The sequence below is a fragment of the Hemiscyllium ocellatum genome, chromosome 37, assembly GCF_020745735.1.
Source record: "Hemiscyllium ocellatum isolate sHemOce1 chromosome 37, sHemOce1.pat.X.cur, whole genome shotgun sequence".
Taxonomy (NCBI): domain Eukaryota; kingdom Metazoa; phylum Chordata; class Chondrichthyes; order Orectolobiformes; family Hemiscylliidae; genus Hemiscyllium; species Hemiscyllium ocellatum.
In genome coordinates, this window is record NC_083437.1 from 38,027,736 (window position 1) to 38,040,624 (window position 12,889).

The 12,889-nt window shown below is 39.7% G+C and overlaps 1 protein-coding gene across 6 annotated transcripts in view; it reads right to left on the minus strand.

The window, feature by feature from the left end:
- The window catches only part of rerea (arginine-glutamic acid dipeptide (RE) repeats a), a 575,418-nt gene that overhangs the window by 14,674 nt on the left and 547,855 nt on the right, over positions 1-12,889 (minus strand). For all 6 annotated transcript variants that reach the window (XM_060851827.1, XM_060851826.1, XM_060851825.1 and 3 more), the window contains 3 exons: positions 9,953-11,292; positions 9,529-9,751; positions 7,476-8,196 (listed from right to left, as the gene is read on the minus strand). In XM_060851827.1, coding sequence (XP_060707810.1) covers positions 7,476-8,196; positions 9,529-9,751; positions 9,953-11,292 — 2,284 coding nt within the window. The remainder of the gene's footprint in view (positions 1-7,475; positions 8,197-9,528; positions 9,752-9,952; positions 11,293-12,889) is intronic.

The following is a 12,889-nucleotide window of genomic DNA, read 5'->3' on the forward strand; positions in this document are numbered from 1 at the left end:
CTGATGATGCAATTTAGACCTTTACTTTTATTGCGTTGCAATATGCTCAGAGTGTGCTATCCTTTCTAGGAATATTGGGCTCCTTGGAGCAGCAGGCACTGAAGGCGGATGATTTAATTGATTCCTTATGGAGGAATGGGAGCACTGCCAAGGGCCTAGTGGAGAAATCACTGGCCTTTACTATTCTGGGTTTCCCCCACTTTTCTGACAATGATTATACCTGGTGCAAGAGACGACAGAGCTGTAACGGAGCCTATTTTTTTTTCCTTCCTGGGATTGGGCATTGGTAGGAAGGCCAGTTGTTGTTGTCCATCACTGATTGTCCATGAGATAGTGTTGGCTGCAGTCTGTGTGAAGGCTTCCTGCTATCAGAGGTGCATGCAATGTGTGTTTGTGTGTACAACGCACGCGGTATTGAGAGTGAGAGTGGGTGAGTTAGTGTGAGAGAGTGTGCATGAGAGTCAGCAAGAGACAGACAACACGTGTACGTTTGATGGGGGGGTGGTGTTGAGATTTTGATCCAACCATGATTAGAAAGGACCACAGTCACTCATTTCAAGCTGTGCTTACTGCTCTTGGCCTTCTAACATCAGACTTTCCCATCTGACAGTATAAATGGTATTCTCTTCTTTAAAGAATCAAATCAATTGTGCAATAACTTGAGTAGAACTGCACAGGATGTGTGTGTTAGAATTGTAAACCTGGATTATGAAAAATGCTATTGGTTTTCAATGTTTCAACTTTAACAAATCCCCAAATTAATTCTGCATAAGTACAATCAATATTCCCTTATTTATCTAGGGATACAAATTATTTTATTAATCCAAAGCTATTGATGTAATATCTATGATATATTTTTGGGATGGAGGACTTATTCTAAAATAATAAGATCAGTATTTTCCAGTCAGTTTGGACTGCAGCTGAACATTACACTCTAGGTGAGAAACGTCAACATAACTGCAAGGGGAAGGAGGTCAATTTGCTAACTTCTTCGTTTATTTGGGAATCAATAATGATGACGGCTGCTGACTTAGTCTACATGTTCTAACATGGAGGATATATGCAGTGTCTTTAACAAAGCAAAGCCTCTCAAGATACTTTAAATTAGAATCCCTACAGTGTGGAAACAGGCCCTTTGGCCCAACAAATCCACATTGCCTTCCGAAGAGTAACCCACCCAGACTCATTCCCCTACCCATTAGTGGGCGGCACGGTGGCACAGTGGTTAGCACTGCTGCCTCACAGCGCCTGAGACCCGGGTTCAATTCCCGACTCAGGCGACTGACTGTGTGGAGTTTGCACGTTCTCCCCGTGTCTGCGTGGGTTTCCTCCGGGTGCTCCGGTTTCCTCCCACAGTCCAAAGATGTGCGGGTCAGGTGAATTGGCCATGCTAAATTGCCCGTAGTGTTAGGTAAGGGGTAAATGTAGGGGTATGGGTGGGTTGCGCTTCGGCGGGTCGGTGTGGACTTGTTGGGCCGAAGGGCCTGTTTCCACACTGTAAGTAATCTAATCTAATGAACATACCCTATATTTACCATTGACTTCTGCACTTAACCGACACATTCCTGAACACTATGGGCAATTTAACATGGCCAAATCACCTGACCTCCACATCTTTGGATTGTGGGAGGAAACCCGCGCAGACATAGGGAGAATGCTTCACACGAGCATTATGAAACAAAACATGACATAGAATCATATTAGGTGACATTAAAGCAGATAACTGAACCCACATTCACAGAGATGGATTTAAAAGAAACAAAAACAGACAAAGGGGTTTAGGGGAAGAGTTCCAGAAATTTGGGCTTGACAGCTGAACATGCAACAACCGACAATGGAGCAATTAAAATCTGGATGTTCAAGAGGTCAAAATCTGAGAAGCACAGATATCTCAGGAGGCTGGTGTAGATGACACAGATACAGAGAGGTAAGATAATGGGGAGATTTGAAAACAAGGATGAGAATTTTAAAATCAAAGCTTTGCTTACTGGGGATCGAATGTATAGCTGAAAGCATAGGAGTGACAGGTAAAAAGGACAATGTAAATTGGACAAAGTTTGGACGAACCCAAGTTTACTCAATAGGGAGCTGGCTAGTAATATATTTGAATAGAAACATCTAGAGGTTTTAACATAGTTGGCAGGGTTTCAGTGGCAGATAAACTGAATCATCTAGATGAATATACGAATAGGAATTTTTTTTAGAGGGATATGGGCCAAACGCTGGCAAATGGGACTGAATTATTCTAAGATATCTGATTGGCCTGGACGAATTGGACCAAAGGGTCTGTTTCCATGTTGTAGATCTCTCTGACTCTATGAATCAAATGTAGAGTCTGGCAATGTTAGAGGTGGGATTAGGTGGTCTCACAGACGGTATATACATGTGACTCAACACTCGAAGTCAAATGTGACAGCACGAAGGGATCTCTTTTCCTAGCAGCACTGTCAGTGTATCAATCCATCACAGACTTCAATGTTCAAGAAGACAGCTCACCGCCACCATCATCTTTGAGGGGCAAAAGGGACGGGCAATAAATGGAATACCCACAGCCCATGAATGGACTAAGTGCATTCCCACCCAGCTAGATGATAGAGGAAACGCACTGCAGAAGGATGCTGCATTCAACAATCTTAAAAGCAGCAGACAAGTCAACAAGAATGAGAAGGGATAGTTCACCTTTATCTACAGTCACATGGGTTGTTTGGCTCATAATCATCATATAGTCGGAAACGGTGCAGCTTCACTAGCGTCCTGAGGTGGCCAGATATTCAAGTCAGCTAAGAGCCACTTTTGAATTTAATCATTCACTTGAGGGACAACTTCAAGTCATTTACATGATCACTTTCAGGTTCAGTCACATTCTTCCGAAAAATTACTTATTTCACAAAATTGGCCTTTTGAACAAGAATTCCATAGAGGATAAATGAAAATAATTAAAAGAGTTAACAATGAACCATCGTATGAAAGATCATTTAAAGATTCTTTTACATTCACTTGCGGGATAGAGGCATTGCTGGACATTTAGTGCCCATTCCTAGCTACTCTTGAACTGAGTTGAGTGGTTTGCTAGATCATTTCAGAGGTCAGTTGAGAGTCAATCACGTTGCTGTGGGTCTGAAGTCACATGTAGGCTCGACCAGGGAGGATGGTCGATTTCCTTCCCTGAAGGACATTAATGAGCCAGACAAGTCTTTCCAAAGATCAGCAATGGTTTCACAGTAATTCCCGATTTTTCTTAATATTGAGTTCAAGTTCCATGGTGGGATTTGAACCTTGCTCCCCAAAACATTAGCTGAGTTTCTGGATTAATAGTCTAGCAATAATACCACAAGGCCATTGCCTCCCATCAATTAAACCTGATGCTTCAAAAGTACATGAAGTGGAGATGGTTGCTGATAATCACAAAGGCACTACCCTGCCATCATTTGGTCAAAGTGACATAGTCCAGCAACCTATCAAGATCTTCTGGTTTCAAAATCACACTGGCATTTTCTGCTCTGGAAATCTCCTCGGTCCGACACCTGATATACTTTTGCCCATCTGTACTTGTATACAGCAGAAGGGTTGTCAGCTGAAAAAACTGTCAAAGCAGCTGGAATTGTAAAGAGATTATCTATATTCTCCAAAATAATCTGCGTTTTAATAGCATTTCATGTTGCACAGTGCTTTTAAATGTGTGAATGTCTGCGCATAACCTGGAAAACAAGCTCTTCCGATAACATTAACAAAGTGAACTCAAATCATTATGCGGTTTCTTACTATAAATGTAGGCATGGGAAGTTAATCTGTTAGGAGTAAATACAAAGGAACTTTTCACTGATCTATCACTCTTCATGACCACAAAATATTGTAAAATACTTCATTACACTAAGCAATATAATTGTAGTAACTGCTGTCATGTAAGAATCCAAAATATCCAAATGGGGGTAATTCCCTTGGTCTTACTTGAGGAGAGAAGAGTTTTGGTGGCGACTTGCATTTACTTTACAGTTAATTAACTGATTCAAAGAGATCCCTATCAGACTCCTGGGTCCCTAGGCACTGGGAATTTTGAATTGGCCAATTTAATTGCAACACAATGAACAGTACCAGGCCACTCTGCAATTGAAATGTATTCCGTTGTATTCTATTTTCAGAGCTAATACATGCACAAAGCAAAAATTAAACTCTATGATTGCCGACATGTTTTCTCGAGAAAATGGGTTTGTTTTAATTGCAAGTTTCCCAGTATTGGTAGATATATTTTAATGAGAAATAAAATGCTTCCTCTTATGGTCTTTTGTAAGTCACACCAAGTTTTCTTATTAAACAGAAAGTAATCATTTGATAAATTTTATTTCCCCATTGCCCTGCTTTGTTATAACTAACATACATCAGTTACATGAAGTCAAACTGCATAATTTTTGGAAAGCTTTTCAGATTTCTTTGCTCCTAAATCATTAGAAAAATATCAAAATTAAAATTAAAATTAAAATTAAGGACATTGTTTAAAGTTTATGCTGGTTAACACAAACATATTTGTAAATATGCTACGTGGAGTTTTAAACAGCAGAAGTGCCCACTTAAATGAAAACAACTGCAATTGTGCAGGTTCTTGATATTGGAAAATAAAAAAAAACTAGTTTTAATATAGCAATTCTCCTAGCCACTGGAAGTCTCAAACTAATTAACAACCAAATAAATATTTTTTTGAAGTGTGTCAACGTTACAAAATGAAAAACATAGTAGTCTCATTTGCACACAACAAACTTCCACACAGATAAATGTGATAATGATTGGATAACCTGCTTATGCAAGGCTGAGTGATAGATACACGATCACTGCTGATCATCTACGGCTAGAGAGGGGTTGAAATTTCTTCACTTACAGATTTGTGAACACAAACAGTCTCTACCAAGAAGTGCATGGAAACTTGATCATTAAATATTTAAGCCTGAAGTAAACCAATCTTTGATATCTTGAGGAATTACATGAAATGGAATGGTCGGTAAATGAAATTGAACCTAAAGGTCAGACAAGAGTGAACTGAATGGCACAAAACTTCACAAATTGTTCGATCTTTTCATGCCCCTACTTCTTATGCCTAATAAGTAGATCTATTTACTTACTGAGAGAGACAAACACAAGGTGTGTAAGAAAATTTAGAAATCAATCTTTTAGTTAAGGAAAACAAATTTGGATTATAGGAAAATTTGAGGAATCTATAGGTATTATGAAAAATAGATTTATGGCTTATTTAAATCTATGGTAAACACAACTGACTAGGTTGACTGTGGAATGACACCAAAACCAATGATTTATAATTTAGCAAGTATAGATAATTACCATCTGTCTGACTATTAAGAAAAATGAGAAATCAGGTATTAAAGAATAGACTCGAGTTGATAAGAACGTGAGCTGCCTGGTTCAAGGTTCAGAGTAACATACAAGGGATAAATCCACCTCATGTTTTTATTCAGTTTCTCAAAGACTGAGTAAGGTCCAATGATGACACATTATATTGGCCTTCATCTGTTTGATTTTCTGGCAACCAAATGACCTCTCCTGTCCATGTTTGTAGCTCATTCAGCAAGATTCAAATTTCTGCACTAAATTCAAGATGTAAGTTCACATTTCATGTTAGCCTGTGCAGTTCAGCAATTTTCACTGATTAATGGGACTGTGAAATAACAAGCTGATTTTCTCATGGTGTACTGAGACACTTACCTAAGCGTTGAATGTGCCTTCTTGAGATTTCCTCCCACGCTCTGCAACTGTGAGGCCTGAGCTAAGCAATTCCTGTAAGTGGGAGTCGAGAATGTGCATTCTCAACACAAAGGCAAGTGCCTTCTTCTGCACTTATGTAAGTTTAATAATCATCCCAATTTTATTAAAAACAAACTTTTTTTTTAAAAACAAAATATTACAGCTGATTTTTTTTTCCAAATTAATGACAGTTGTGTGCTAGAATCCAATGATGAAGAGTAGCCAACGTGAGTTGCCAGGGAAACAAAGTACTGAGTGTTGAAATGAGACAGCTCATCATTGAGCACTGAGGGCATGTTCGAAAATCAGGAAACTTATTCATGGCACATGTGAATGTGAACATTTACTGTTCTAATATACCTAGTGTCTTTTCATTTTATGAAAAATATATTTGCAAATTACATTTCAGAATATTCAGAATCCTCTTCTTTTACACAGCTTACCAACTGTAAATATAACAACCATTAGACCTGACATATAGTGTGTCATTCCTGTGCACGTTTAGTCAAGAACACAATGAGTAAAATGAATAGCATCAGGCTGCAAAACTTATTGGTGTAAAGGAATTTCTCTATCAGTTCTGAACTTGCACGACGACATGCAATGCTGAATTGCAACTACTTACACAATTTTACTTCAAATCTAGCTACACACCCTTCTGTAAAATGTGCAAATAATCAAATACATACAATTGGTAATGCAATGCTTTTCAACCTTACTCCAACAATTTGTATAATATAAAATCACAATGACAATGTTGCTTCATGGATAGAGAAAGCCACATTTATAACGCTTGCATTTGTGCGGCTTGTGTTTTGTGCTTTTAATATGAAATAAGGGCAATAATGAAAAATATGTTGTATATCAGAACCTTACTTTACAAGACTAGGCTTGAGCATTTTCTTCATTATGCCAGTATATCAGTCCAATCTGGATAGAATTGGTCAAATCAGTGCAAAAGGTCACATTTATGCATGAATAAGTTAACAGTTTTTGAAATCTTCCATACTTGGATCAAGACCTGCCCAGGGCAACATTGCAAGATTCTGATGATTGTGTTGGTTACAAAAGGATCAAGTTCTGTTAATCTTCATACTTGCACATGTGCTAGTGGGAACATTTAGAAATCTTGTGTCAAAGGACACTTAAGTAGGAAAGCCAACAAATGAAAGTACCAAACAATTTTATAGTTTTTTTTGAAGTAATTTTCAATCATGTCAGATGGAGGACTGGAGTAAAATGTTTATTTTTGGTAAGAACCCTAATTTCAACTGTATTCATGAAAATTGATGAGATTACCATATCGCACTTAGATGGAAAACATGCCATTTTATTGCACTGAACAACATCACTGGCTTGTGGCAGATTTTTCATTTGTGATGTGCAAATTATTTTAGTGAGTGCCTGAATCACATTACCAAATCTGAGCAACTTTACACACAATTTGGGCATGGTTTGCCTGATTTAACTTGGAAGCTGAAACTCTACTTCCCCGTATTTAAGATTCAAAGTATCATTAAACTAGTGAATTACGTGCATTTTTCACTGACAAGGTAACCACAAAATCATTGCACTTACGTTGTGATATCAGAAGCATTCCAAGTCATATTCTTTCACCATCACTGTATCATATTTCCAAAATTTCAGCACACATAAATACACAAACAAGATGACATAATGGCTAGCAACTCTTTTGGCTGTTAATGATCAAACTTGAGTCAACTCACCTTGGTGCAATGGATCTTGCTGATGTAGGTGTAAGTGCGAATGTATGTGTGAATGCTGGTGATGATGTGGCGTCACATTGAACATCTGCAGTCTTGTAAGTGGGTCATTTGCAAGAGATGCCATGCGTTCAGCATGTATTCTTTCTGCTGCCAGTCTATCAGCATAAGACATGTCAGGCCGCAACTGAGGGCCTGCAAGTGCAAGTCTTTCTCTTTCTAGAGGATTCAATCCATGGTGGAAAGGAGGGAACGGATGAGCTCCAGCTGCTGGTTGGATTGTTAATGCACCATGCCTAGCAAATGGATCCATAGGATTAGCAGCTGGGTGCAGACCGTCCAGTTCAGGTGGCTTAACCTCAAAGCCTGGCTTCATCCTTTCACGGAACTCCCTTTCACGAATCTCTCTCTCCCGAATCTCTCTTTCACGTAGCTCACGTTCTCTCATTGCAGGGTCAGCGCTATAGAGGCTTGGCATATGGTAAGCCAGGATTGGATCAGAGGCATTTAATGGAACAAAGAATGGATGGTTACGATTGGTTGGAGACATGACATGCGGTCTTGCATATTCACTGAGAGTCCGTAGTGCTGGAGTATCTGGTCCAATGTATGGAGGGACAGCTGCGATGGTAGTGGGTGGTGGTTCAAACGAAGGTCTTAAATGAGCTGGCCCAACAAGTTGAGATTCTGCCATGCGTCCCTCATGGGAGGAGCTTGAAGCTTTCTGCAAAAGGAATGGGAATAAATTATAATATGAGGCGGGGGGGGCGGGGGGAAACAAATCACAATCCTGGGAATCTGAAATAAAAACAAAATGTGCTGGAAATGTACAACTGGTCAGACAGTGCAATCTGCTCTAATGGTTTTCAGGTTTTATATACTATTAACTCCCTTTCCATGGCATATTTATTTGATTTGTTTCCTCTTGCCTACTTTGACAATTTTTCTCTTATTCACACAGGTTTAAAATTCACTTCCAATTAACACCAATATTGGACTTATTATTTAGGATGAGAGAGATCAGAGTGTGATTGATAGTATTCTTTATTATTTCTAGGCTGACTTCAATAGCCTGAAAACCAGCTGCACATATAAACAGACTTCTGGCAATCAGTTTAGAATTTTGCAACATGTTGAAGAGGCATTCTTAAAATGAAAGTAACTGTACTGGAATAGGCTTACTACATATAATCTTTCATCAGCTTTTTTTAAAGGGGGTGGGAGGAAGTCAGCTTATGGAATGCAACTGTATGTGATTTCCTGGCTTATGCACTGACATAATAAATTGGTGCGGCATAAATAGATAATGTGGGCAGCCAGTGGGAACAGTTACGCATTTGAGTTTCTACCTCTGTCCTTTTTATAATACTGGTTCTCTTGCCTTTCATTAGATTCACCTGCCAACCTTTTCTTAGGTAAATGAGCAGGACAGACTGACAATCTGTTGCTATACCTTTGCCAAGGTAGTTTTGGTAGAAAATGCATGACAGTCCCAGGGGTGAATCACCTGCTATGTTCCATCCTCTTCTGGAAACTGCCTGCAGCTTCTGAAAATCTACTCAACATTTAACAGGAGTTTAACTGCAAAAGTGTAATTATCTTACACCACCAGTGATGCTACCACAGTACAGCATGAAACACGCCATTTAGTCCAACTGGTCTTTGCTGATGTTTATACTCCACATAAACCTCTTCACTAAACTCACCCATGTAATCTTTAAGTACTTTGTGACGTTGTCAGCAGAACAGACAGATGTAACAATGGAAGCTGTAGGCTGAATGGTGGAGATAAATGCAACACTTGGTGTGTAGATGCTGATGAAGAGGCGATGGTAGGAGCCCCTGATGGGATGAAAAGATGCTGGGCTAAGAAGGAGCTGAGCTTCTCCACCAACATATCTCAGCATTTTACCTCAAATACCTCCTGCGGCAGAGTTCCACATTGTGTTCCCTTCCTACATAAACTGGTTTGTCCCGAATTCTCAAACTGATTTATTAGTGACTTCCTGATATTCATGGAAGGAACAACTAAGCTGCTCTGAAGAGGAGTACCTACCGCTGCTCTTTCAGCTTCCCTCTCACGTTCCCGTTCGCGTTCTCTCTCCTTTTCTTTTTCCTTCTCCTTCTCCTTCTCTTCTCTGGCCTTCTGCTCAGCTTCCCGCCTAGCCTTTTCGATTACTTCTTCCCGTTTCTTGGCGAGTTTTGATCCTTGCAGTGGCACAAAGTACAAGTCTGATCGTGCACAGGAATTGTAACCTCGATCCAAATGTTTGATGAACCTAAATAAAAACACAAATGACAGAAATGGAAACATCTTTAAAACAAAACTATTGAGTATTTTTCACTTATTCTATTCTGCAGGATCCAACATACATTTTCAATTATTGCAGCATTCAGAATGATTAAGTGAAAGTAAAAAGAAATGCTCACTGCGTCTATTTTCTAAAACTAACAGCACTATAGAATACAATAAAAAATACCTGGCTGACTGACTGGCATGGCTGGGTGCGCTAACAATAGTTGGTTCTGGAGATGGACTCCTGTTTGGAGATGGAGGAGGACTGTCTGGATCGTCGGGTTCATCCTGCATTTCCTCTTTAATCTGAATGCTCGTCACTGTAGCAGGCGGAGTATTAGCGATGCTCCCAGCAGAACACATAGATGTAACAATGGAAGCTGTAGGCTGAATGGTAGAGATGGGTGCAACACTTGATGCAGTAGATGCTGATGAAGAGGCGATGGCAGGAGCCCCTGATGGGATGAAAGAATGATGGGCATATGGCAGCTGCGAAGGAACTGGGTGCGGTACTGCTTGAGGATGAGTTGCAGTCACCGGAAGGCTCTGAGCTTGAGTTAACACTGGGGGTTGAGCAGAAGGAGGCTGAATCTGTTGAGTTTGAGGCATTAACTGCAACGGAGGTGGATGAACAGAGGGAGTGTGATGGGTGGAAAGAGAGCTCAATGGCTTTAAAGCTGGAGGGGGCGGCAAATTTGAAGGCATTTGTGGGAAGGGAGGTGGTCCTGCAAGGTGGTTTGGTGGTTTGTGTGACTGTGGGTTAGAAACAGGAGTAATTGGTGTTGTGGGGGGTGGCTTAATGTGAGGCATAGTCACAGGAGCAGGTGGCAAAGGCTGCTCTCTTGGAGGTTGTGACTGTGGTTGTACTTGGGGAGGTTGTGGAGGCTGTGCTTGGACTTGTGTAGGAGTGTGTTGCTGAGAGTGCGTTGTAGTTGGCCCCTGTGCAGAAGCCGGCTGTATCTGAGGCTGTGGAGGCTGAGGATTGATTGAGAATGGCGGACCTTGAAGTTGATGCTGTATGTGCGACTGAGCTTGCAGAGAATGAGGCAATGGTTGCACCTGAGTGTGAAGCTGAGGCTGTGTCTGGGGAAGAGGTTGTGACTGAGGTTGCAACTGCTGCTGAATCGGAGGGTGCGGTGATGTTAGTCTCTGGGGATGAAGCTGTGGTGCAGGCTGCATCAGTGAATGAGGGGGTGTCTGACTTTGAGGCTGTGAAACTGGAGACAATTGTTGAGAAACTGATACAGCACAGGATGATGCCGGAGGGGGCATCTGTGGTGGTTCCAGTGGTGCTAATGGCAAAGAGGCACATGGATTCTGATGCACTGGAGGCGGAGGAGGCTGTAATACTTGTTGCTGTGCAGAGGAATCAGAATCACTCTCATTGTCCCTTGGGCTCGGTATACTTGGTGACGTGCTGCGATTGTCTTGATCGATATCCTTTGGATCACTGCTTCCTTCATCATTAACACTGCGGCTGTCAGAACTCTCTCCTTCAGATGGTGAATTTGGTCTACTGATTTCCTGTTACAAATAAAAAAGACAATGAGTTATCAAATACTATTTAGTGAACCTAATTTTATGATCATTACACATAAGCATAATTTTGACCAACTCTTATCTGACAGAAAGAATGGAAAATTATCAGTGTCCAATTAGGTACTAATTTCAAATCTTAAAGCAGGATTTGGTGTCACAGTGCAGTTGTTAGATGAGCCAACATTTAATTAATTTTCCCAGTTTTGACTACACCACCAGTTTATATTCCATCACAATAGTGAGCTGACACTGTCCACTTTATAGAAGCTGATGTTAAACCAGGTTTGATAGAAGCCACTGCAGGCAACATACCACACCCAATTTCCTAAAGACAGATCCACGATGAAACAGCAAACAGGAAGCTCCAAAACTGAAATAAGCCACAAATCGATCCAGATGAGTTTGTCTTTTTAAAACCCAAGCATTTTGGACTATGCTTCTTGTTCCACAGCTGCCAATCCTGCTGAGTATTACAAGCATTTTCTGTTTTTATTTCAGATTTCCAACATCTGCAATATTTGGCTTTTATATTCACGATTCAGTATTATTCTGGCCCTGTTTTGTTGATTTAATTATAACGAGGAACCTGACTTCTTAAAAATAAATAAGTAATATCATTGGGAGCTTACTATTTTTTTCAGGAAACCTTGCTTTTTGAAGCTGGTTATCAAATACAGCAGTCCAAAAATGCAAAGTTAGAAAGGCACAAAAACTTGCTCACTAAGTGTAAAAGTTAACTTTTGCCAGTTAATAGTGAAGCTTTGTAAAACATAGTTAGTGGCATCAAAGATAGAGGCTCTAGCCCTTTGGTACTGTAATTAGCAGCTGCTGCTTCTATACAGGGAGTTTCTGAAACATCTCGGACTGAATATCATCATTTTCACCATCAAGGGCTTATAAAGTAATCTGCATAAAATATACTGCCTAGATTACAGAAGAATACAAACTAATTTGCAAGCTAAAAACTGTGATCATATTTGCATATAAATATTAATACCTACATTTTTAATACATGTTAAAATTTCAATTTGGGAGTTTATATTCAAAAATATGTCTTTTTATTAACATAATGTAATAGCTACATTTTAATCAACTTGTCACTAAGTAAAAAGTCACAGTTTAGACAAAGTCTAATTAACTCAGATTTATTTTATAAAGCCCGTGTTTTAAGGCAAATATCGAGCAGATGGTGGGCCTTTTCTTTCGATTAAATAATTCTGAAGCAGTGCCATTTACCACATACTGTACCTACACTGTCAAATCACACCTTCTATTCACCTGCAATCACAGCTCTTCACCCGAGTCTCTAGGTCGAAATTACATTTTTAAATAAAATACCAAGGAAGACAGAATTTAAAATCAGGAACATATTAAACAGCAATTTTATGTGGAAAAAATAAAGTACCATTTATAATTATGTTTAGACTGATCATCACAGGAAAAAGGCTAAAGCTTCATTTTAGAAGCACATCTTAGAACACTATTCCCTGGTTTCAGTTAAATACTTTTTCAACAACGTTCATCTGAGGGGGTCAAGGTCATGCTGATCATTTTCAACATTTCAAACCTCTGTATAGTATTT